This window comes from Monopterus albus, unplaced genomic scaffold (genome assembly GCF_001952655.1).
Source record: "Monopterus albus unplaced genomic scaffold, M_albus_1.0 scaffold475.1, whole genome shotgun sequence".
Lineage (NCBI taxonomy): Eukaryota > Metazoa > Chordata > Actinopteri > Synbranchiformes > Synbranchidae > Monopterus > Monopterus albus.
Window position 1 is genome coordinate 9372 of NW_018128355.1, and position 26801 is coordinate 36172.

The window sequence follows — 26801 nt, forward strand, 5'->3', positions numbered from 1 at the left end:
TGCGTGCGTGTCTGTGGTTGTTTGTCTATGTGTTGGCCCTGCTATGGATTGGCGAACTGTCCAGGGTGTCCCCCGCCTTCCCCCGATTGCCGGCCGGGATTGGCTCCGGCCCCCCCCGTGACCCCGCTCAGGGAACAAACGGTAGAAAACATTAATATATATATATAGATAGATAGATAGATACACACACGTGTGTGTGTGCGCGTGTGAGTGGTTTTATTGTCAAGTTCAAAAACACTTGCAGGTGTGGACAGGAGAAGTCAGCGCATCTATATTCTATATTTTTATCATCACAACACATAAAAAGGCCAAAACCGATAATGGAGTGATCTTATTAAAAGATACTTTGTGTGTATCAAAGACCAAGATATCGTCTTTCTCTGTGCCATAGAGCTCCATTGTTGCCCACTAACTACTAAAGTTCAGGTAAAGCAAAAGCAGCAATGTGTTTGTATGCTGAAATTAATATTTTCATAAAGATTAATATCTCTAGTTTTTTTTACATGTGCCAGTAGTTGTTTCAGTTTCAGTAGCAGCAATATGGCAGTGGAACAGTGGGCTAAGCAGGGGAAGTTCATTTGGCACAGAGTATAGCACATTTCATTCATGCAGCAGACATTGAAGAAATATTTTGTTATTTAAGTAATGGGGGAGGGGGGGCTGTGGCCCAGTAGAGCTTCATGTCTAGCAACACCCCTGCATGTAAACCAATCATATCAGCCTCATACTTACATCAGCTCCTTCTAGTGACTTCTTCAGCACTGCTACTACCTCCTCCTGAAAGGCCACCTCATCAACACACTTTGGCCTGCTGGCATTTGCGAAAACAGAGCCTGTTAACATGTATTAAGCATGCTGGCTTACTAATTTTCTCACATATTTGATATAGCCTTGCAAGTCTATGATTCTGTGATAACAAATCTATGTGATTCTGGTGGATTCATACATTCAAACAGACACGGTGTAAAGTGCACCTTTGTGGTTCACACTTACTATTTTTCTACCCAAGGTAGGGCCTTGGCTTTCTTCTCTGTACTGGGTCCTGCTGCTGTCTTGTCTTTCTGAGGTCTGGTAGGCTGGACAGTCGCTCCTTTCAAAAAAGCCTGCATGACTCCTTCTGACGGTAAAAACAACAGAAACGCCCAGGGGTAATTAAACAAACAGATGCAAAAGCAGAGAACACGGTTTTAAAAAGTCAAATAACATTACCAACACCACTGCCTTGCATACAATGTGAATTTGAGAAGCGTGGTGTGATGTCAAGTAATACCAGTACCACTAATACCACAATATCAGCTAGTTTCCTACAACAAAATGTCACCTTGCAAATTTTGTGACACTTCAAGCTCAAACTCAACATCGCGATGCAAGTTTGATGTAGCTCAATTGTGACAGTGATATTCAACAAGTTTAATTTTCACCAGATAACCTTCAGCACAATTACCTTTGTCGTTATTCAAATACTAACGTTAACGGAAGACACCGAACAATAGAGTTAACAGAGTTTTAATACTCTATAAGTCACCTTCTCCAAATTGTGTTGCGATTTTATATGCGAGAAGAATACAAATCAAGTTAACAGATTTCTGAACGATGTTTTGTGGTTATTCCTCATAAGCGATTAAAATGACATTGTATATGGTCGTCGTTCAGCATTTAAAATTACAGTTATTTATGTAAGATAGTTTGGTTGTAATGAAGCTACAGCTAGAAATCACATATGGTAGTAACTGACAAGCTAACAAAACTTGACTAAGTTAGCTCAGTTAGCCCGTGGTGCTCTGTTTACTATTAGATAGCTAATGGCTTTAGCCGATCGTTAGCTGTTGATTCTGCAACATAACGCACCCCCGCTTACCTCACCAACTGCTGTAAAGACAAACTGTCTTAATTATTCCACAGTCAGAATTGCTAGCTGCTAAAGCCGATCCACGATATTGCTTCTGATAAGTGACTACCCAGTAGAGCCCAGTTGCTCTCATGTGTAAAATGGATGTGTGACAACACCAGGATCTTCCCGCTCTGGTGACGAACATAACTTCCGTTGACGTCATTTCATGGCTTCCAATCACATGCTGAGGATGCTGAAGCTGCTCCTGCCCCTCCTTACCTCAGCATGTCTTCTCCCATCCCCCTTCTCCCATACATGTCACCTCCCCCCTCACCTTGTGTTATTAATGCACAATATAGATATTGTTATATTCGAAACTGTCGGATTCAAATTAAAAAAAAAAGTCAGTATTTATTAATTAAAAATTTTTAGAAAGAAATTTCACTTTAACTAAGTCAAGTGTTGCATAAGAGCACACTAGTGCTTCAATGGATGAATGATGATACTGCATACAGGAGATATTGTGCAGCTGTTGCCACTGGTGCTGCATATTTCTATTGTTTGAAAGCCTTGAGTGCAGCCTTGTATTGGCTGGAACAGAGAAGATAAGTCAGTGGCAGGTTGAGGGTGTGCACAGATGTCTCTGGCTAATGGTTATCCCCCAGGCAATCTCTACAGTCCCAGGAGTATACGCTCATGGAAAGATATATCCCTGCCTGGCAGTGTTTGCTTTAAACAAAATGTGGAGCAGAATCAGCAGAACAGCCTCTGGTAGCAGTGAATGCACCCAGGAGCGCATGAATGATGGGTGGAGGCTATAGTTTTGATTTCTTTGAGCATAGTTATGAAATCAGAGGTGCTTAGCAATACTGTTGATTTTAAAATGATTTTCTGTGCTCTTTGTTTCACTAGCTCCAATCCATGTACAGCCCAGCTCCAGACACCAGGATTTCACTCTTGGACCCATTTACCCCAGCCCCATCACTACACCCTCCCCTTTGTTTCTGTCTCACCCTCCACCCTCCAGGCAGGTATAGCAGCCCTCTGATTCATTTTCCCTCTTCGTGACTCAGCGTGTCTATTATTGCATATAGGGCATCATCTCAGCAACAACAGCAGTGCAGTGAAGTCTCCCTACAACTGGAGCGGACTCACAAAAAGTAATTTTTCTTCTGTTTGGGTTTTGTTTTATTGCTGTGAGGATTATTATTTTGGTTTGTTCTTTTTTTTACTTTGAAGAAAATTACTGAATACTTTACTTTTTTGATGAAAAGGACTGAATTACTGTCTGGGCAGCTGATGTTTTGTTGACTAGCTAGTTGTTTTCAGCCTGATTAGGGGTCTTTTGTTCTCTGACTTACACATTTACTTACAAACTGGTTCTTTTTCTAAATGATTTTCTGACTGTTTTTGCTGCCTATTTACTGACTCGCAGGCTGAAAAACTTTCTCTTTTGTTCAGTGACTGACTGACTGACCAATTAAATTGCTACTATACACGGTACACTGGCAGACTGGTGATCTTATTCATTGACTGGCTGGCTGATCTACTTGCTGAATGGCTAGGAGCGGCATCATCGCTGTCGGAGGCTTTGTGACTGGATCTGGAGATTTGTCAAGAAGAGGAGAGGCTGTTTGCAGGAAAAATAAACTTAAAAAAGATTACAACCAAGAGGCAGCAGAGTAGAGAAGAAAATCTGGGAGCACACAATCTGGATTAGGGAGCAAAAGCAAGGGAGACTGTCGGGAAGGGAAAGGTGAGTGGAGGAGGCGTAGTGGCAGAGAGAGAAAGAGAGAGAGATCTGTTTGAGAGAGGAGGAGAGGAAAGTGAGTTCACCCACACCCTGAGATGCTGTGCTGGCTGAGAGAAGACGAGATGTCGGTCCAGGAGCTGCTACAGAGGGTGCAGTGTGTCATCACTCATATTGGTAAGTCATCATAATTCTCCCCTTCGCTCTTCATTTTCTTCATTATATTTCATGCAAGCAATAAGGGTTTTTTTTTTCCAAGAGGGTTTTCTCTGGGGAAACTGTCAAATGTACAGGGGAGCTCTCTTATCTTCGACTATTCCTTTGCTCTTAGCTGAAGTATTGAAAGCTGTGTCTATTTTCGGAACTCAATGAATCAGTTCAAAATGTGAAGACAAGCAGAGCAGATGAAAGAGAGGCAGAGGACTGCCATCTTCTCATCAGGACCACTGAGCTGCAATCAGTGGGGTGCTCTGCATATGGGCAGTGTGGAAGGCATCATCAGGGTAGAAGAGGGATGATACTGAGTTTCATCAGTGACACTGGTTCTCTGTGGTTATCAGCATATTTAAAGATCTATTATTTGGTGTTATTATGATTGTATTTCATCTGTCAGGTAATCCAGTATTTTGCAGCATACAAAAATTATTAACAAGGTTTGCTTGGGTTGGTGTTTGACTCATCTGAGTCAGTATTTGCTGAGACCAGGATCAGATTTTATTTGATGTTTTAATTTGGAATAATTTACAAAACTGAAATAGCAGTAAACACCTGGTACTTACTTTACCTTTGGGATGATTAAGGGCTTTCAGTACTCAGTAGTGTAATTATGTGTGAACATTTATGGTGTTTCATCAATAGAAATCATATTAGTACTATTTTTATTTACAGTAATTGCAAGATCAATATTTTATAGATTATTAGTTGCTTCATTTCCTTCACCTTTGCTCCATGTTTTGCTTCCTTCCGGCTGTCCTTTGATCTTTTTCTTTTCCCAGTCACTCCTCTCCCTCGTGCATACCCTGCATCTCCATCTTTCCTCCTTTCTATCCTTTTTGCCCTTTCTCTCTGCCTGCCCACCATTTCCCTTCCCTGCCTTCTGTTACTTGCTCTCTCCTCCTTCCATCTATTTTCCTCCTCCTGTTTTGCCGTTTCCTCTCTCTTCTGTCCTATGTTTGAGTCACTTCCTGGCTGCTGAGGAAGTAGGTTAATGTGCCACGCTGGACACTGTTGCACAGCATCCTCCATCACTGCACTTCCTACATCACATAGGAAGAAAGAGGAGTGCTGGGTAGGGTGGCAGAGGCAAGGTTGTGCAGAGCGTCACTATGGAAACTGAGCTAGCTTCTACTAAACAAGGCACACTGGATTGATTTATTAGGAGCAAGGTCCACACCGGATGCTGTCATCAGTGTTTGCAGAATTGTGGTTGTCAATTTAATTGGATTTAGTTTTTTTTCTGAGATTTGTGTATTTCTTTCTTGCCCAAGCCTTTGTTTCCTGTTTCATATGTCATTTCCCAGTGCCTACCCATTAGGGAATTACATTCACACTAAGCTGACATAACAACCTGCAATGCAAACAACTTACAAATTCAAATAGTTGACACACTCTCACCACCTATACTCATTAACACAAGTTATCTGGAAAGCCTTGAAGGAATTTCTTCAAAATCAGCACAAATATCCACTTGGACAGAAAGATGAAATGATTAGATTTTGGTGGTCAAAGGTCAAGGTCACAGTGACCTAACATCTGTCCCATTCCTGTGAATTTGGCTGGTTGGCAGAGGCATACAAAAAAACAGAAATCAGTAATTCTAGTTTATATTTAAAATTTAATCTTTTTATTTCTTTTTTTGACCACTTTAAGGACATCTATTTTGGGTTAAAAGCTGAATTTGTTTTTGACCTTGAAAAGAGCAGTTGACTTGGATTAAGGACTTCCTCACTAAGAGGCCTCAAGTGGTGAGAATCGGAAGCTGCACATCATCCACACTGGTCCTGAACACAGGCACACCACAGGGCTGTGTGCTCAGCCCAGTTCTCTTCACACCCCACAAACACAGTAGTGAAGTTCGCAGACAACACCACTGTAGTGGGTCCCATCTCAGACAATGATGAGACTTACTACAGAGAGGAGATCCAGCACCTGACAAGGTGGTGTTCCGATATGTGGTAGTGGGAACGGGGCAGGACCCAATAAAGATGTCTGGAGACCGGAGAGTAGCTTCGAAGAATTCAGCAAAACCCCCTGCTGATTTCAAACAGTCCTCCCCTGTCGTCACTTCTCATGCTTCCAACAAAAGAACGGGTTAATTTCTAACAGTGTGAAATGACCAGTGTCTACTATGCTGACATCCACAGATAACAATCTTGTCCTGAACACCAACAAGACTAAGGAAGTCATTGTGGATTATAGGAGGTCCAGGAAGACAAAATATGCTCCTCTTCTCATACACGGGGAGGTGGTGGAGCAAGTGGATAACATGAAGTTCCCGGGCATCCACATCACATCTGAACTGACCTGGTCTCTTAACACATCCTACCTGGTGAAGAAAGCCCAGCAAAAGCTTTTCTTCCTCAGGAAGCGGAAACGCGCTGGTCTCTCCTCTCAGCTGCTCACAAACTTCTACAGAGCAGCAGTAGAGAGCATCCTCTATCTCTGTGCAACAGTGTGGTACGGGAGCTGCACTGCACAGGACAGAAAGGACTTGACCCGGGTGGTGAGAACAGCTCAGGCTATCGTAGGGAGTCCTCTTTTGGATCTGGACTCACTATACAGTGACTGGATCCAGGGGAGGGCGGGACGGATTGCTGCAGACCCCACCTACACAGGCAACAGTCTGTGCCTCTTCCCTCCAGGAAAAGGTACAAGGATATAAAGACTAAAGCAAACAGACCTTGAGACACAGCTTCTTCCCCAGAGCTGTGAAATCAATCACCCCCCTAACCCCTAATCACACATACAACCTCCCCCCTATGGACACACACAAAACACTGGACCTTTTCTCTTGTCAGAATACCTTTGGAATACACAGCAGTCATATATTGTAACAATACCTGAAATAGCAAAATTTCACATTGTAAAATCTATGCTCTGAATTTTCAGAGCAGTCTTCACAATATCAACATCACTATGATTTGACTGAGAAACAATTTTCCCCATGGTAATCTTGATGGTCTGTCTGAAACTGTGAACTAATGAGGTATTAACCCAGGTGTAACCTCAATGTGAAAAGCTTTTAAATGGTATGGCTCAACAATATTCTAAATAATAAAAATAACTCTGTTGATAAAATTAGTTTTTAAACTGTGTGTACAAATTTCACATTTTAAAATTTAAAAAGGTTCAATTAGAAAAAATTCTTGAAGCTAAGGTTCAAAAGATCATAATGTCTAACTATTTAGCGTGATATATATTTAAGTAGTTAACAGCAGTTAACAGATACCAACTGCGTCTGCGAGACAGAATTGTACTGCATTTTGGTAGCGATCGTTGTAAGGAAGAGATAAACAGTAGATTGTAACATTTTCTGCTGCCATGCTGCTAGCAGGATGGGGCGGACTGGCAGTGCCAGCGCCTCTTAGCCGCTCCATATCCAGTTGGTGAGAATAAGCACATCTGCATGAAGTTTAATATAGACAGCACTCTGTTGTTATTCCACTGTTGTATTATGTCAAGATAATAAACAAATTGAAGGAACCGTGGCGATTTATAATTACACAGATGTTTTCCTTCCAGCGTATTTTTTTGACTGCAAGCCTAAGGAGCAGTGAGACGGTACGCGCCGGAATGTGCGACTTACGCAAATACCGTCCATCTCTTCACAATGCCAATTACACAGCTGGATTCTGACAATTTTCTATATGAGTTTCATGCATTATATGTCTATAAAGCTTAAGAATGGCAAAATATGAGCACAAATTGGCAATGAGGAAGAGGACAAGCACAGAGAGACCTGCTAGAACGGGTGTCACGTGACCAAAAATGATCCCATAGGGTTTACATTGCACCATTCATTCCTATGTAGAAATACAGAAAATATAAATGCCGATCATAAAAAAAACTGTATAAGATATCAAGATGATTGTTGCACCAGTGGTAGCTGAACATCTCACAAGATGCACAGAGTTGAAATGGCGTTTCTAGCCCAAGGTATGCTGGAGATATTAATGTTCAAAGACGATGAGGCTTTCAAGACTTTCCCATTCATTTGAATGGGAAAAATTTGTGATGAAAAAAGCTGAATTTATTAAAAAGTATGAAAGTTATAAAGATGATTGTTGCACCATTGGTAGCTGAACTTTGCACGAGTTGAACAGAGTTGAAATGGCGTTTCTAGCCCAAGGTATGCTGAAGATATTAAGGTTCAAACTTGTCCCACTCATTTCCAATGGGAAAAATATGATGAAAAAAGCGGACTATCCTAAAAAGTATAAAAGTTATAAAAAAGTTGTATACAAGCATAAATGTCAAACAGCTGAACATGTTGATACCTTAATGGTGTGTCTAGGTGCAAAAATGCGGGACGAGTTAGAGGCCAAAAAACAGTGGAATAAACCAGAATAATAACTAGAAAACTGCATTTCCTGTCGAAAATGCGTGTGTGGATGCGAATTGCTGAAAGATCGCCCTGAATATGCTAAAGACTTTGACACCTGAATGGTTTTGCTAGCTGAAAGTATGCTGAAGTAGAATTTCCCCATTCTTTTGAATGGTGCAAAACTTTCAAAATAAAGCTACATATTGAAGAAGTATGGAGTTTAGAAAGGTTCTGAATAGAAGCATGAATGTCCTTGAAGAGCTGAACATTTTAACAGCTGCAAGTATTCTGAGCTAGAATTTCCCCATTCATTTGAATGGTGCAAAACTTTCAAAATAAAGCTACATATTGAAGAAGTATGGAGTTTAGAAAGGTTCTGAATAGAAGCATGAATGTCCTTGAAGAGCTGAACATTTTAACAGCTGCAAGTATTCTGAGCTAGAATTTCCCCATTCATTTGAATGGTGCAAAACTTTCAAAATAAAGCTACATATTGAAGAAGTATGGAGTTTAGAAAGGTTCTGAATAGAAGCATGAATGTCCTTGAAGAGCTGAACATTTTAACAGCTGCAAGTATTCTGAGCTAGAATTTCCCCATTCATTTGAATGGTGCAAAACTTTCAAAATAAAGCTACATATTGAAGAAGTATGGAGTTTAGAAAGATGTCAGAAACCACATTCAAATGTATGAAAAACAGTACATCTATAATGTAACTGACCTTGAGTTCATAGCTTTGAAGGTTGAAGTCCCAGCAAGTGCAGTTATATACAGACCTCCAGACTACAGCTAGCCATCATTCCTGTCAAACTTCTGAAGCCTATTGGATGGATTTGAGATCAATTGGATTACCACCCTGTCATTGGAGCTGTTTACCTCTAAGGGATTGTTGGAAAAGTTATTGGCAATATGTTTACTAAGGGCCAGTAAACACCCAGAGACCTAAAGTGAAATTCTTATATGTCTTGTATGTATACTGAATAAACAGTAGAAGTGGAATAGCTAGTGCATGTTCCCTACTGAATGCATGTATCAAGCTTACACTGTGCTGTTACATGCAGTTCTCATGAGCAGTCAGATTGCAGATCTGCAGAAGGGTTTGCGATCACACCCTATTCTACGACACAGAACTTACCACGACTGTTAAGTCAGAATGTATAAGCTCATTTCATCATAAGTATATAGTGGGTACGGAAAGTATTCAGACCCCCGTAAATTTTTCACTCTTTGTTATATTGCAGCCATGTGCTAAAATCATTTAAATTTCATTTTTTTCCTCATTAATGTACACACAGCACCCCATATTGACAGAAAAACACAGAATTTTTGACATTTTTGCAGATTTATTAAAAAAGAAAAACTGAAATATCACATGGCCATAAGTAATAATAATAATAAAGAACTGCATAATATAGTGTGGATGCTTACGCATCCACACAATAATAAAGAACAGGATAACATAGTATGGATGCTTGTCAGTATCCATACAATAATAAAGAACAGGATAACATAGTATGGATGCTTGCCAGCATCCACACAATAAAGACCAGGAAAACAATTGTATGGATGCTGAGTCAGCATCCATACAATTGTTTGATTCAACTTACAAAAGAAAATCTATCAAAGAGATTCCTAAGCATTTACTTTAACTCTATGCTCAGTAAAATCATTATGTTGTGCTCTCAAATCAATGAATAAAAGTTACAGAATTTCTTACTGAAAGTTAATTACTAATTGGTGTCCATTGTTGGGTTTTGTTGAAAGTCAGAGACAGGATAATGCAGCAAAATGAAAGATATCTGACCTCATCTAGCTACAAAGAGATAATGAGCTGTTTTCCCACATCCAGCTTTTCCCGCAAAGGCATAGCCATTAGTACAAACACAGACCTCACATACATGTATTTAAAGATAAATATAAAGATACATATATAAGGTTTAATGATAATATAAGGATAAATTGACATCATAGTAGCCATGCTGATACCGTGCCTGCTAATATTAGTAACTAGGGTCTTCTTGATTTTGCTCACAGGTTTATGTACAAAAGTACGTAAACCTGGCAAACCCACTATGATGACAGGACAACTGAGATGCAGAGTAGAGTCACTTTACCCAACAGGTCTTGGCAATAAGATAGCTCAAATGTGTAATTTGCTCCCTATTTTTATCACAAGCATATGGATGTCTTGGGTGCACAGACTGTGTGGACAATGTGCAGAAGGGTTGGATGGAGTGGAACATAAATGGTATGGTCTTTAATAGATATGCCTTCAGCCAATAACATCACTGTTTTTATAGCTTTGAAACAGCTGTGCCAATCACAATCAGCATCTCAACAACATCTCAAAAAATGAAGAAACTGCTTCGCCATTAAAACGCACTATTGCCTAAATGCAGCAGAACTGCAGGATGTGAGCACACACCATCAGTAGTCTTCAGCCAGTGGCAGAGTGCTATTGTGTGTGTTAATTAGTTTATGAGTTTATGAAATAATGGAAAAATATGTTTTGTTGAAACTTTTAACAAGATTACATCAATGTAAAACTAAATTAGCGATTACACTGTATTTTACATTGTAGGTGGTTGCAACAGAAATAATGAGATGCAGCAGCATTTCAATCACCAAGGATAAAATGTTCTTTAAAGGTGCAATATGTGATGTTAAAATGGGACAGGACGTGATGTCAGCTATACTCTGTCCTCCATACACCCTGTTGCCTACAGCCCTTCTGTTGTTACTCCTGCTTCGCTCCCCTCTTTTTTGATGGCCAGTCTGGACATTAGCCCCACCTGCCACCTAGCAAAGGTTATATTATGTGCATTTTGAACCATGTTATAGTCATTTCAAACTACCAGCTATGGAGGAGCTCTCGGCAGCTAAAAGTCCAAAATAGTGGCTGCCAGACCTAGTGCAGAGAGTGGAACAAAGAAAGAGCAAAAACCAGGGTTAATATTGGTTTGGCTTTTTGAGATGGAGAGTGTTAAAAACAGCCAAAGGACTCACATTTGATTCAGATGTGGTGTCCTTCCCTCTGAATCCATTAGCATCTAACTAAAGCTAATGTGTTTGTTTTTGGTAACATTAGTGAACTATCATGGTCAGGGTTTTACCTTGGTTTTGAATTAATAATGTAGCGTTAGCTGGTAGAAAAAGCGTTGGGAGACCAGGACTTGTCTTTTTCTTTTAATTCTACACACAGTGCACAGTAATAGAACATACTCTGTAGAATATCCCTGCCAACAACCCTTTCAACTATTTACACACTGCCCCAGGCATTATGGGGCATCCTGCCAAGTCTCTCTCTGCCCTCCAAAAGCCACAATATGATTTTATTTTGGGAGAAATTTGTGTACGTTTAGTGCTTTATTAGCCCCATTTTGTACTGTCTTGTCAACCTCATCACTTGATTTTGTGCCACTGCAATTCTGAGCCAAAACTCATTAGTCAGGTAATGGTAGTTGAGTGGCTGAGTTTTTTTTTTACAGTTTATCCCAAGCATGAATCCATAGCTTAGGTTGTTTCTAGGAAACAAGATGTCAGTTTGTCAGTTGGAATTGGCTCCAGCCACCCCCACCACTGCAGCCATCTTCAAGACATGTGGAATAATGGATTGATAGAATCACACTCTTACTTTTTAAGTCAGTCAAAATAATCCGAGATCAGTTGATCCCTGTGAACAAACACTGATGATAGTTACATAATGAAATCCTGTCACAGACTGAAATAGCTCCAGTTCTGACAATACAGTAGCTCAAGGCTACATGTCCTGTTTCCTGGAGGGAAACACTGCTTTATTGATGCAGTCTCACTGCTCTTATAGGTTAATTTTGCCCACAAGGGGCAGCTTTAAAGTCACAAATAAAATATAAATACTTTTCCCAAGTGATCTTGTGTCCCTATGTTAATTGTTCAGTTACAGTATCTCTTCATATGATAAATGTAAAGAAAAAAGATACAATAGTTGAATTTCCAAACACAGAAAATACTGACAGATTTTATTTGGTAGGTGTTTGCCCTGCATAACACAGTGCATCTTCATGGAAGCACTCAGACCTGACCATATATTAGCCTGTGGCCTGTACCTCGAAGTGAGTTGAACTTAGTGGTTTTCTGGCTTCACAGAGCCTAATACTGGCTGTCGCAGGTAAGGTCCCACAAAGCCAGTTATCAACTGGCTCTATTAAGTTTGGGCTTTTCTATCAGTCTACAAGCAGCATATTCATGTGAAAGAGAGTTGTTAATTAGAAGTGACATAGTCAAAACCATGAATAAAATACTAAATATAATATGAGATGGAAAAGTGATACCTGCCAGGAAAATTGTTTAGAGACAGAGCAAAAAATGTTATTATTGTGGATAAACGGTAGGATATGGTCACATACGCTAGAATAGAATAGAATAGAATAAGATATAGCCTAAACACTAGAAATAACTTTCAACTTTCAAATATTAAAGAAAGGCTAGGAATATACTATACATTAGCACAGTAGGGTGTTAGTGAATGAGAATATTTTTCTCCTTTGTCTTACAGCAAAGAAACTGTTGTGAACTCGTGTTAGTAAAAACATCCAACAGTTTCTGTTGCCAGAGCAGCAAGGAGAAGACAGAGTCACACCTAAAGTTATGTGTTGATTTATAACCATATAACAGTGTATGAATTATTTTTCTAATAAAAAAACACTTATCATCCCTGAGTCTCCTGCTATTCTGAGCTGCAGTGATGGAAGCTTGTAAAAACTCTGACACAGTCAGGAGTTCACTCCAGAGTCCAAAAGATGGCACTGATGATGATGGCAGCCTTGGTTACTCGCGCTCTCTTGTGTTTGTTGTTTTTCCTTGTTTTCTTGGTCTCTTGCAACCCATCCCGGATTACTTTCACCAGAGAAGAACTGTTAAATATCGGACAACTCACATCAAATTTTTGTGAATGAGGAATGCTGTGTGTACATTTTGATCGGAGGCACAGCTGCAATCCATGGGACCTGGAAAAAACGCCGGGAAGGGAAGAGAGAGGGTATCTTAGTCAGGCTATGCCAAAGGGGGATCCGGACTCCACTCTTGTCTATCCACCTAGCCAGTCTCCGCTCCCTAGCCAACAAAGTGGATGAACTCTTTCTCACCAACAGGACTAACTCTGACTTTGCAGGCTCTGCCATTTTATGCTTCACGGAGACTTGGCTCACCGACTCCATCGCGGACAGTACAATCCAAGTACTGGGCTTCCAGGTGTACAGAGCGGATCGCATAACGGAGCTGTCCGGGAAAATGAGAGGAGGGGGAATCTGTCTCTACATAAATGAAGGTTGGTGTACAGATGTCACAGTGCTACAGAGGACATGTAACACAGACTTAGAGACTATTTTTATCAACTGCAAACCTGTATTTTATCCCCACGAATTTTCGAGTTTCATTCTGGTGGGAGTGTATTTAAGTCCAAAGGCCCATACTAGTGCACTACACCTCCTGGCCGAACTGATAACTAGCATAAAACTGGAACATCCCGACTCCCCACTCATTGTTCTAGGGGACTTTAACAAAGCAAATCTCACCCAAGAACTGCCCAAATACAGGCAGCACATCACCTGTCCTACCAGGAACAAAATCACACTGGACCACTGCTACACAGCAATAAAAGACGCCTATCGCTCTCTCCCCCGCACAGCCCTCGGACGCTCAGATCACTGTATTGTTGCAGTCGGTTCTTTTTACCATGCTAACTCTGAGAGACGAGGCAGTCCAAGTAGCTTCAAAACAGTGCTGATTTATTCAATGAACACAGGTAAAAATTAACATTACACGCTCAGGTATCTTGCACCTCCAACATGCACGCAGGCAGCTGAAAGATGAAAGACCCCGAACCACAACAGGCCTATACATTATATCACTTCGGGCTAACCCCATTCTACACAGAGAGACGCCGAACCGTGACGTCTCCCGGTGCCAGCTTTGCAGCTGGCCAGAGCAGTAGTCAATGCATGAAGAAAATCAATGTGTGATTGTCTGTTGATTATGTGGAGTGTAGCTAAAATATTCTAACACGACCTCTAGTGACATGTCATGACATGGCTACAGTTATACACGTCATAATAATAATATTAAACATCCTGTCCTAACCATCTATCTGACTAAAAATACCTAACAGTATGGTCCATCTTATTCCAACCTACAGGCAGAAACTTAAAGCTGCAAATCCTATGATCAAAACGGTGAAGAGCTGGACTGTGGAGACTAAGTCAGAGCTACAGGCCTGTTTTGACTGCACAAACTGGAGTGTATTTGAGACTGCAGCTACAGATCTGAGTGAACTCACTGACACTGTCACATCTTACATCAGTTTTGTGATGATATGTGTGTGCCCACCAAGTTCTTCTGCACATACAACAACAAGAAGCCGTGGTTCACAGTAAGACTCAAGCAGCCTCATTGTGCCAAAGAGGAGGCTTAAAGGTGTGGGGACAGGACTCTGTACAGCCAGGCCAGGAACACACTGACAAGGAGATCAGAGCAGCAAAGAGGAGCTACTCTCAAAAGCTGAGGGACCAGGTGTCGACTAACGACCCGTCGCTGTCTGGAGCAGCCTCAAAAGCATCACTGGAAACAGGAAACCATCCCCCCTGCTGTGGGAGGCCATCAGCTGGCAGACAACCTGAATGCAATCATCACTTCAGCCTCCACCTCTAACGTTCTGTGAAAAGGATGTGCATGGCCTCTTTAAAAAAACAGAGGATCAGAAAGACACCAGGCTCAGATGGTGTGACCCCCCTCCTGCCTGAAAGTGTGTGCTGATCAGCTGGCCCCCATCTTCACACTCATCTTCAACAGGTCACTGGAACTGTGTCCCCTCCTGCTTCAAATGCTCCACCATCATCCCAATCCATAAGAAACCCTCCATCAGTGGACTGAACAACTACAGACTTGTCAACATCTGTAGTTATGAAGTAGTTGAAAGACTGGTGGTGGCCCACCTGAAGGACATCGTAGACCCCCTGCTGCAACCCCTGCAGTTTGCCTACCGGGCAAACAGGTCAGTGGACAATGCAGTGAACATGGCACTGCATTACATCCTGCAACACCTCGACTCCCCAGGGACCTGTGCACAGACCCTCTTTGTGGACTTCAGCTCGGCATTGAACACCATCAGCCCGGACATTACAAACACAATATACAGTATCAAAACAGTAAAAAAAGGCTACATTATGCTGCCTTGCTTGGGTCTGGCCACAGCACTTCATCAACATCACATCCATAGTCCTGTTATACCCCAGTTCTTTTATTGAACAGATCTGAATGAAGACGGAGTTCCGACTTGCTTCATTGTCAGCAACTGGTCCTGTGGTGTAATTGCAACAACCTGGAGCTGAACATGCGCAAAACAGTGGAGATGACAGTGGACTTCAGGAAGAACCCCCCCACCACCACCACCACCACTATACCTGGCAGCACTGTATCAGCAGTAGAGTCCTACAAGTTCTTGGGCTCCATTATCTCCCAGGACCTGAAGTGGTCATCCAACATCAGCACCATTATCAAGAAGGCACAGCAGAGGATGTACTTCCTCTGCCAGCTCAGGAAGTTCGACCTGCACCAGGAGCTGCTGATACAGTTCTACAGAGGAATCATCAAGTCTGTTTTCTGCACCTCCATCACTGTCTGGTTTGGCTCAGCAACCAAACAGGACAAGTACAGACTTCAGTGGACAGTCAGGACTGCAGAAAAGGTCATTGGTGTGAGCCTGCCCTCCATGGAGGACCTGTACACTTCACAGGTCAAAAGGAGGGCAGAGAAGATTTCTGCAGACCCCTCACATCCGGGACAGAAACTGTTTGAACTCCTCCCCTCTGGACGGTGTTACAGGTCATTGTGCACCAAGACAACCAGACACAAGGATATTTTTTTCTCCTGGGCTGTCACTCTGATTAACACTTAACCCACAACAGTGTGACTGGTTCATAACCCTCAGTGCAATACCTGAAAATATGCAATGTACATACAGATTCATTTTTGAAATACTATTTTCATTCTTATTTTTACCTCGTTTCCTAATAAACATTCCTTTGTTGCTTGCATTGTTTATTGCTTTGTTTATATTGTTATATTATACAACCTTATATTGGTATATTGCTTACCTGCCCTGTGCTATTGCCTTACATAAGGATATGTACAACATATTGAGAGCCGCTGTAGCAGAGTCAAATTCCTCGTGTCCAACACATCTGGCCAATAAAGCTGATTCTGAAATATATGTTTTTGCATTTAAAATACAGCACTGATCATCATGTAGCTGAAGGTTCCCTCAGTTATTTATAAACTCTGCTTTAAACCAGAGTGACCCCTGGAAAGCCTGAAACAGCACAGCAATTTGACTGGACTGGAAAAGCAAGATTTTTTCACCATCAACAAGTTCTGATACATTAAACTCTTTTGTCCCTGTCAGGATACTGTTGGAATGATCACTCCACAGTAACTGTGCAGTATAAGTTACCACGGTGATCTAGCCTGATTAAAAGTGGGCCAGCTTTGTGATTCCAGAAAACCTGAGCTGAGCCTAAAATTAGCTGGATGCACCATTAATCTCATTTCGTGGTACAGGGCCCTGGTCATGGGTTGGAAATAGCTCTGAGGTTCAGATTTTTAAAGCAAGATTTTCTCACCATCAACAAGTACTGTAATCTCCTGTGATAGATTTGATAGTTGCTTTGGTTTTTCAGTTTACCCAGAGGCCTGCACTATCAGCCCATAACCTTTGTTGTCATGACGTCAGAAACTGCATTCTCTCGGCTTCCTCTTCCTCTCTCCGATATGGGGGTAGTGGTGGTGGAGAGGGTGGGCCATCATATCTTTTGTCTTTTTTTTCTGTCATCTGGACTGAGGCCAGCTGACCAGTTCTACTCACAAAGCAAAGCAAGTTTATTTATATAGCACATGTTCATACACAGCAGAAATTCAAAGTGCTTAACAGAATGCACACAGATGGATAAAACATTAAAATGGAGCCTTGCACCAGTCAACAGGCAAACCTGCTATTTTTCTTTCATCATGTTAGCAAAAGAAAAGATATTTGACCCTAAAAGGATATGATTTCACCCCAGGGGATTTGTCAACCATAAATACTTTAATGTAGGCTGAAAGAAAAAGAGGCCATAGACAGAATTTGCCTTTTTGTGCTCCTTATACAGCCACCTTTTATTATAAACACCAAATATTTACACAATGGCCAAAGCCCATTAATTCCTCAAGAAACTTCAGTCATGGTGTCTCAGCCCAGCTAGCCTGGGCTGGCTCCCTTTAACACTCACATTCTGGCATACACATAATAGTAACTCATACTGTAGAACATGCAGTCTCTGTCCATAGAGCATGTGGGAGCTCCACTAGCATCCCTTACCTCCCAGCACAGTACACAGCCCCTACTTGCTGTTGATTAACTGTCTCAGTAACCCACAGTCATCATAAAGTCCTCCAGTGTGCTGGGAGAGCCTGCACTGGCACTGGGCCACCCTGGTGACCCCTGGCTGGCTGGTGGAGGGTTGTCTGGAATCCATGGCTGGCTCCCACTGCTCAGATCCCCCTCAGGTGGAGCCAGGAGCCGGTATGCTGCGAGTCTGTTTCTGTAAAGCACTGCCCTCCAGTTCCACTTGATCAGGCTCATCCTGTACACCACATTCAACAGTCTTTTCAGCACAGTACAGGGTCCCCTCCACTGGCTCACTAGCTTTTGGGACAGCCCCTTCTTCCACCCAGGGCTGTATACCCACAGCAGCGTGCCAGGGGGAAAAGTTCTCTCTTTTGCTGTGAGCATCCTGGTCTGGTGAGGCTCCATGTTGGTCAGTGCCCCCACCTAGTCCTGCTGCAGGAGTGGGTGTCTCTGGTGGTGTCATTGTCCTTGACAATGGCCACACCAGCTCCACTTCCTTCTGCAGTTCCTCTCATACAAGCTAGTTTGTCTGCTCTTGGTGCACAATACCCAGGAATGCTGTGTAGGTGTGGATGAGCCCCTGGCTGGTCCTGGTGATGTGGGTGACCCTCTGGATAGTGCAGCGGGTGGGTGCAGCCTGTTCTTATCTGTAGTGTGGAGAGCCATGGTATCTGCACCCAGGCAGACCATAGTCCCAGGCACATCCACAACAGCCCCCCACTTTGTCAGCAGGTCAAGGCCAATGATGCAGGAATGATGAATGCTGGTCAGCTTGAACCAATGCTCAGTGGTGCACCAGGAAAAATCACTTTGAGTTGATAATCCTCTCTCCCCACATGTTCGAACTCTCACCTGTGTCTGTGGTGATGTGGCGCTTGGTTGTGTAGGGTAAAGTGGGCGGCAGTTTCTTTGGCCAACTAGGTGTTAACCTGCACTGCTATCTGCACTTGAATGAGGTACATCTCTGAAGGCTCATCCCCATTGTAGTGTGGCAGCTAGCTCTATACTGTGGTCTCCCAGCTGAATCACCATCTGGCTGAGAAGTACTCTGCTCACAGCCATGGTTGGGCTGGCAGGTCGGCTGCCATTGGATAAGGATAATCACCTTGGCCAAGTATGTTACACACAAAGAATTTGTTTCCAGTACAGAACCGAGGCAGCCATCTGCAGCGCCAACTCAACCAATGGCTCTAACCATCGGGGGCAACAAGTTTCAGGGTTCAGTGTCTTGCCCAAGGACACTTCAACACATGGACTGCAGGCACCAAAATTTGAACCTTCAACCTTCTGGTTGGGAGGTGACAGTGGGTGGTGACTGCTTTACCCACTGCACCACTGTCACCTCCCCAAAGTGACTTCTGCACAGAAATACACGTCCCTGAGTGGGCTCAAACCACCAACCTTTCGGTTAATAGCCAAACACGCTAACCGGTTGCGCCACAGAAACACCCTTCTCTTTTCTGGGTCTGGGCGAAGGTGTGGTGCTGGCGATCTGGTGTGTGTCCTCTGGCTCCATCAGCGACCTCATTACGGCAGGGTCATGTTGAGAGTGGGGTGACAGGCAATCCCCAGGTGGCTGCAGGGAAATCTGCTTTGGGTTTTGCTTGTGTCAGCTCTGGTGGCTCGTTCCCATTCCCACTTCTGACACCATTGTAACATAGGCTGAAAGAAGAAGAAGCTGGAGACAGAATTTGCCACAGGAACCCTCAGTCATGGTGTCTCAGCCTAGCTAGCCTGGGCTGGCCCCCTTTAACAGCCATATTCTGGCATATGTGGACATAATAGGACATGGGAGGATAACAGTAACCCTGGAACCCACCGTCTCTGTCAATGGGGTATGCGGGAGCACCACTAGTGCCCCCTACCCCCCAGCATGCTACAGTACTTTATATATCAATCTCTGGTCAGATGCTTTCAGACTTGCACATTCTTTTCAGTTACTGTTACAGCAATTTGTAAAGCTAGAGTGCCAGAGATGAAAAGAGGACCAAGGAGTAGGCTTATATTTCTGTTTATTATACTTATATAATGTGATGTGCTGTGAAATGCTAGATAAACACTAAAATGGGGATTATTTGATGTCACACTACCCATGGTAGAAAACATATCAGAAAGTATGAGTGTCGCAAATTACTGTCAGGCATGCAAAATATTTAGACACTAATTTTTGCTGTGGCTGACCCGGAGCCTTTTTGTGTGGAGTCTGTATGTTCTCCCTGTGCCTATATGGGTTCTCTCTCGGTACGCCAGCTTCCTCCCACAGTCCAAAGACATGCAGTGAGTGTGAGTATGTGTGGTTGTTTGTCTACATGTCAGCCTTGTGATAGACTGGCGACCTGTCCAGGGTGGACCACGCCTCTCACCCAACGTCAGCTGGGATTGGCTCCAGCCCCCCTGTGACCCTATTCAGGAATAAGCAGTATAGATAATAGATGTATGAATTTTTGCCGTATTTACCAACACTGATGATGTACAGTAAATGAGCACAGCTACAGCTGTGTTAATCTGAATCCACCTCCGCGTCAGATCTGCAGCCTCAAGGCTGTTGTTGGACCAAGAGGAAGTGTAAGACAAAGTCTACAGTTTACAGTGGCCAAACTTTAATATAGGTGAAGAAATCAACAAACACATTTTGAATTTTTAGACACCTGTCATTCAAATCATCTTTTATTTCATTCTGTAACCATGTTATAAAGGTGCTGATGTGGCTTTGGGTGACTGGACCTGATTCTCTTTTGTAAATCTTCAGTGCAATGATTGAGAAACTATGAGGTCAGATGTTGGTTATCCGCTGCTTACACACACACACCATCTCTCATGCCTGCTTTGTCTCAGCCTGTGATACTGGGCTCTTTGGGGTAGAAATTCCTGCCCACAGCTCTGTGGTGGAGGCCTTTAGTCGCTGTGTCTTATGACGGTCCTGATCAGAGACAACCTGGAATGCTTGGTGTGTATTGAAATCTGATCAAAGGTCGTGATAGATTTGTGTTTATAGGGAGAGGAAGCAGTTGTGTTAATGGTCAAGGGAAGAGGTTTAGCTCTTTGCTGGACACGTGATTCACAGCACGTGTACTTTTGTCCTGGCTTACACTCTGGACAATCCGCATCCACAGAACACAATGTCTACAGTTTTTATTGTAAACACTTCCCACAGAACTTCCTGTGTGGAAACCACATCAACCATACAGAACCCACCACAAACCCTCACAACACACAATTTAACGTGACTTTTTATCCATTACAGTATGACCTGGAGTCATGTTGTTGTAAATATATTAGGACAAGCAGCATAACTCTGTGTCCTGTGCATGCGCACCTTCAGTGGGCTCCCCCCTTCTTTTAATACAGCCATGCTCAACAAATGACTGAAACAGCAAGTAAATCCACTAACACAGATGATTCAATGTTAGTGTTTTCAGCCTCCTTTCATGTACAGTAAACTGCTGCAAATGACTTTGAACAGCATTTGAGCTTTTCTGACGATCACGAGAACACAGTGATGATGGACCTGCAGTCGATCCGCTCTCAGTCTTTCAAACTGATGTTAATGCTGGAAGAGGATAACTATTATAACATTAGCTGGTCATTTTTTGTCATTTCACATTCAATTACAGCATACTGTTGTGAAGTTAGCATGTTGCTTTCCCTCTGTGTGGCTTCATTCTTGCTCCCGAACAATAACTGTGGTTAAAAAGAGAGCAGACAACAAAAGGTGTTTCTTTTCGCTGAGACTGCTGAGAACACTCTGCTCATCAGTTATTCTAAGTGCTGAAGAGTGTGACATGTCATCAACTGATAGCAGACATTTTCAGTGAGTCAGTGCTCACTAATGCACTCATGTGTACATTGTATAGCTCCAACAGGGACTGAGACTTTAAAGTTTGGCTTAATTCGTCATTTCAAGTGATCCCAAGAGAAGAAGGTCATTTTCTAGTGGCTGGCAGTGATGTAATTCATGATGTAATGAAACCTCCTCCCTACAGCTGATTATTATTGTACACAGTTAGGACAGTTGTTGATGGAAAAAGACTGCATCATAATACTGTATGTTCTGTGTCATTCTGATTCTTTGAAGCAGTTTAAATGTGTTTAAATGAGTTGTAGAAATGTAATCTAGCGCAACAACGGACAGTCTGAATGAGACACATTGCAACAACAATTAAGAACACCTGGTAAATGTACAGTTAATATTTATGTGATTATTCAGAATCAGCTTTATTTGGCCAGGTGTGTTGGACACATGATTTATTCTGGTACAGTGGCTCTCAATGTGTATGTACAATGTTCTTCTGTAAGGCAACGAGCAGACAAATAAACAAGAAAAGACTAAGAACAAAAATTGCTAATAAGAAAAAGCAATGTGCATTAGGAAAATAAAAATAAAGAACTTATAATAATTAACAATTACTGTCAAGGATGGAGACTAGTTCATAAATGTACTGAGAGAGATTTGAGATATGGTAGCACCACTCAGCCTTGCTGAGTGGTCACTTGTTTTATTCCAACAAAAATATTTCCTACAGACCAAAAAGGGTTTTCTCCATAATCACCATTATAAAAGAGATGTCTGTAAAGCTGTCCACAAGATACAGTATCTAGAACTGCAGACTAGGTTGGTTTTATTTGTAAACCTTTTCTGTTATGGTTTGTGGTCTTGCTTCCTGTTTGGTGCTTTTATTTTGGTTAGATTTCCTGTCTTGTGTCACCTCACCTGCCCCAGCTTTACCCCAGGTCACAATTACTGTTCATTGCTTCCACCTGCTGCTTATTATCCTCTGGTCTCCTGTCCATATATTCTCCTCCTTTCGTTCAGCCTCTTGCTGGTTTGTTCTATTGCATTGCCTGCTCACTTTACCCCATTGGCTTGTGTATGCCCTCCACGCTTTTGTTGTATCCGTCTGGCTCGACTCAGCTGCACCCCATGTCTACACACTCACTCTCCCTCTGGACTGGCTTCCTTGCCTCAGCTCCCTCTCATGTGTTGGAACCCTGCTAGGTTTGTGATATTTCCCCTGCCTCATCTGAGTTTATTTTCTGTTTTATTTGCTGTTCGTTATTTCTTCCTGTCCTGGGTTTTTCCTTGTCTTCACATTTGTGTTAGTTTGATTGTTCCATGACCCTTTACTTTAGTTCTACTTTGGCTTGTCAGGTTGAGCTCCTGGTTCTTTGTTACCCCCGCTGCCTTCATATTAAATAAAACTGATCATCTCTGAACCGGAGTCTTGGGTTTGCATATTGGGTCCTACCCTGTTAGCAAGTTCCCTAACATTTTAAAGCTTTACAAACTAAAATCTCCATGAAATTTTTTGTAACTATGGTGATGGACTTACTGCTTACTTAAAAGTCTGAGCTCTGCCCTTGTGTTATGTATCACAATACTTTACCTGCCTAAATATTATAACCGTAATCTTCCCATGGCTATCAGTGTCATTCTATTCAGTTTTTTGCCCATGATCTGATGACCTACGTTTCTGGCTTGTAATTGAGAACAAACCAGCTTGATGACGCCGGTTACCCAGTCGGGTAAACCACAGAACACTGAACTGACTGTGATAAAGGCCTCTGCTCTACAACAATCCCAAACTTATTTAAAGGATGCGTAACAGGTCAGTTTCTATTGTATTACAATATATAAAAATCATGTCCATAAAATTTTTGGTTCTCCTGTTTTTCATTATAAAGTCAAACTATTAATGCAAATAAGACTCCATTTGTTCATCACCTCTCTGTTTAAACTCTTGAAGATTCCTGAATTTAGTCTCTGTCCATGAAAAGCACATGAGGGAGACATCGAACATCAAAATCTGGATCCACAGCTGCAGCTCTAGCATCTTTCTGCTGTTCTTCTTTCTAATAACAGAGAACATGAAACTGATGTTGCAAACCATTAATCATCTATCTTGTCACTCACCTCCAACAAAGTTATACTCATGATGGACCACTTGCCGGGACAGAGAGGACTCTTCCTGCCATTTCATCACCTACTAGCTGTTCAAATACAGTATGATTAAAAAGTAATCTGAATTTAGGTTTTTGTAAACATTTAATGAAGCAAGTCGCTGGAGTTCCATAATTCAGATTAACATATTGGCCTATGTAAACACTAATATTACAGGATGTCCTGTTACTAACTGACTGGCACACACGTACCAGTTGTCACTAGAAAAGCTGCTACCATTGACTTGCATGCATTTCCTGGTATACCCTAACCTTGTATATACACCAAGTCATCTCCCTAAAATTTAACTTGCTTTATGGGGACTAGTATCTGGTCCCCAGTTCCTACAGTTAGTGGGCTCCTAAGTATAGACAAACCAAGCTACACACAAACATATCCACATTCCCCTGCCTCACTCACTTGGTCCCCCGCCCTCTGTTTGCTCTGTTCCACACAAAAGGGGACGGCTTGTCTTGCAGCATTAAGAGAAACCTGACAGCCCTCACGGCTGTAGCACCAGGAGACCTCTGTGTGTGACTCGTCTGTTATGTTGCTCTGGATGTCACACTAGCTGTTGGTTTAGCCACGAGGTGCAGCCCCTCATGTGGATGGTTTCAGAATAAGAACAGCAGCACCATGGGATCAGTAGTGTGTAAGTGATGAACATACGACTTTGCAGTGTTACAGGTGTGTGTGTGTGTGTGTGTGTGTGTGTGTGTGTGTGTGTGTGCGATGACTAACTAGTGTAGTATAAACCTGAGGCAGCATCACATGATGCACCACTGTTTGCTCTGTACAGCTTTGCCATAGTCAATGATAGGAATGGATCCCTAACCATGGAGTAACTGGCGATGAGAAAATGGGTACGTACTCTAAAGTTGGGACCGTTTTAACTGGGGAGCTGTTAATTCATCTTAGTCTACCAGTTGGGTTTAGTGTAGACTTCAGTGTTTCACCAGATCGAGTAGCCACAGGAAAAATATGTTTTTGGTCCTTCTGTAGCTCAAAAGTAATAACTGTAAACTGCTGAATACAGGCTACAGAGTGAAACTGGAATTTAATCTTATTTGTGAATTTCTGTCATTGACATGCACTATAGTATATACTGTAGTGTTGACAGGGTCATAGATAATAGGTCATAATTTGTGGAGGTAGCATCAGGGATGTTGCCTGCACCACTGCATCTAGTGCACACTGCAGCATGCTGTAAGTATTAAAGAAAGGCTGTGCACTAGTCAGCTCTGTCACTTATTTGCTTATTACATTTTAAGTTTTTTTTTAAATTGAGCTTATCTACTTTTTATACTTTTCTTGACATGATTACCAGCAGTATGGACAAGTGATATATACATTTAATTTTTAAATACGAGTGTTGGCACCTCCATTCACTTACATTTTAGCTCAAATTTCCTGAGCTAATAACAGGAGCTTTAAGTTGTCTAGCGGGTGGCAAATGGTGTTGATTTTGGCACAGTAGTCTAAAGATCACTAAAGAAAACTCTATAATGTCATTAGATGCAAAAAATAAAACAAATGATGCTATGTTTATCATTTTAAATGTATCATAATGGTTACATTAGAGGTTGAATCTACTATCTAAAACTGTTTTAATATAAACTGAGCTTTATTACATTTGTATGAGTGCAGAATTTATTGCAGGACTCTTGGACTGGGCTTCAAGAAAAAATGGAGACAGAAGTTAAATCTATGAACAAAGATTTTGCTGGGTTGTGAAACAAGATTCCATGTCTTACAGGAGTGTGGTTTTACAGTTGCTTTATGCAAGGAACACTGAAAAAGGTCCAAACTCTGGACTGTCTGCCAGCATCGACTGCATTGCTGGAATCCAGCTGCACTGTCACTTAAAATAACATGTCAGCACTGGGACCGAATGGAGGAGAAATTAACCAGCTGAGTGTGGAGTCACTCCTACACAGCAGATTGGAGTTGTTTGTGGTAGTCACGGGGGCGGGCATACGCAAATGTACTTTAATAGGCTTTACCTTCTAATGCAGAGATTATGACGGAGAGACAGACGAGGGAAGCAGGGAGGTTGGAGGCACCTGGCTGGCTCCACAGGGACTTGTGCAAGAGCAGCTGCGGTAGCACTGCTGGAGGGGAGTGTCTGCATGTGTGTGTGTGTGTGTGTGTGTAAAAGACTTCAGAAGCTTCAAGGAAACATGGATAATTCCATGGTCTCTGCTGCAGAGCCAGTGGCTAGGCTTGGTGACATGGATAGGAATAGGAGATATACAGTAGGAGCAGATAGACATACCACGTGAGATGAGATGCAGTTATGACTGAGGATGGATGCTCCAGACAGCCTGTATTACCACAGTCTTCCATCTGGTTGTCCAAAGTGTGGTAAATATGGACCAGGTTATTCCACCGTACGGATCTCTACCACTGAGATGGAGTCTTACTACCACTTCATGGAGGTGTGTCAGGAGACTCAGTCAGCCATGCTAAGAAGTAGGTCTGTCCTTCTTCTGTCCTGTGTTCCATGCTTCCTTTGTGTACTGTTGTAGTGTCTAGAGTCTGCTTTTGTTTGAGACAATATAAGTTTGCACAGCTGTTGTACTCAGGAAAACAGCTGAAATACTCACCAGAAAACAAAGCTCTGACATAGCTGACAATTGTTAAGCAGTTCTCTGGGGCCCTGTCATGTGACTGAGCCATTGTTCCTGGGTGAATATTAACTTTACATGGTACAAGTATTTGTGGTTGGATCATACATGACAGTATAAATTACTGCTATTATCATAATGTGAAAAAATTATTCTGACCTAAGTAACAAAACAAAACCGGGGCCAGATGGAACAGCGATGAGCAGTGTTAGTTTATAATCCATCTGCACCACCAAAACACTAGATGACTGTGTCCTAGTCTACATGATCAGCTATTGTGGTAGACAGTAAAGGCCTGCTCACACCAGAAACCTGCACAGTAAAACTAAACTGCATGTTTTTGGAAAGTATTTGACTAAAGTATTTTACTTTTACTAAAAGCTGGGTGAGTCACTACTGTGCAGTTAAATCCACTTTAAATCCAGGTTTAAGTCACAAACATGGGGACCAGAGAATTACATTGAGAATTAACAGATGGATAAATTTGCTCTCAGGATGTTTCTGAGGTAATAATTTTCTAATTCTTAACAATCAGATGTGACAGAGCTTTTGTCACTCCAACAAGAGAATGGGCAGATATGACACATGGTCACTGAAAAATGACAACAAGCAACTAATTATTTAGGAAGTGTCACTGACATCCAGGCTTTGTTTGTATACATTGCTTATATACAAGGTTTATTGGGCACTAGCATT

The 26801-nt window shown here is 42.1% G+C and overlaps 2 protein-coding genes, 1 long non-coding RNA gene and 1 other non-coding gene across 7 annotated transcripts in view; 2 read left to right on the top strand and 2 right to left on the bottom strand.

Annotated features, from left to right (window-relative positions):
* rfc4 (replication factor C (activator 1) 4) overlaps positions 1–2044 on the bottom strand; it is an 8797-nt gene extending 6753 nt beyond the window's left edge. Inside the window, exons 1-3 of one of the 2 annotated variants that reach the window (XM_020587721.1) lie at positions 1859–2044; positions 994–1114; positions 733–811 (exon numbers count right to left, since the gene is read on the bottom strand). In XM_020587721.1, the coding sequence (XP_020443377.1) occupies positions 733–811; positions 994–1109 (195 nt within the window). In that variant the 5' untranslated portion in view covers positions 1110–1114; positions 1859–2044. Of the gene's footprint in view, positions 1–732; positions 812–993; positions 1118–1858 lie in introns of both variants that reach the window. The other variant, XM_020587719.1, reaches the window with a different exon arrangement.
* Positions 2045–2425: 381 nt separating this feature from the next.
* The window catches only part of LOC109952567 (probable guanine nucleotide exchange factor MCF2L2), a 64499-nt gene continuing 40123 nt past the window's right edge, over positions 2426–26801 (top strand). The window contains exons 1-2 of one of the 3 annotated variants that reach the window (XM_020587715.1): positions 2426–2639; positions 2744–3758. In XM_020587715.1, the coding sequence (XP_020443371.1) occupies positions 3680–3758 (79 nt within the window). In that variant the 5' untranslated portion in view covers positions 2426–2639; positions 2744–3679. Of the gene's footprint in view, positions 3759–23982; positions 24131–26801 lie in introns of those variants that run through there. The other 2 variants (XM_020587714.1, XM_020587717.1) reach the window with 2 other exon arrangements.
* trnan-auu (transfer RNA asparagine (anticodon AUU)) lies at positions 18914–18987 on the bottom strand. The gene has a single exon. It is a non-coding gene; the product is annotated as a tRNA-Asn (tRNA).
* On the top strand, positions 22459–23452 carry LOC109952569 (uncharacterized). Its single transcript, XR_002273789.1, has 3 exons — positions 22459–22536; positions 22966–23146; positions 23285–23452. It is a non-coding gene; the product is annotated as an uncharacterized LOC109952569 (long non-coding RNA).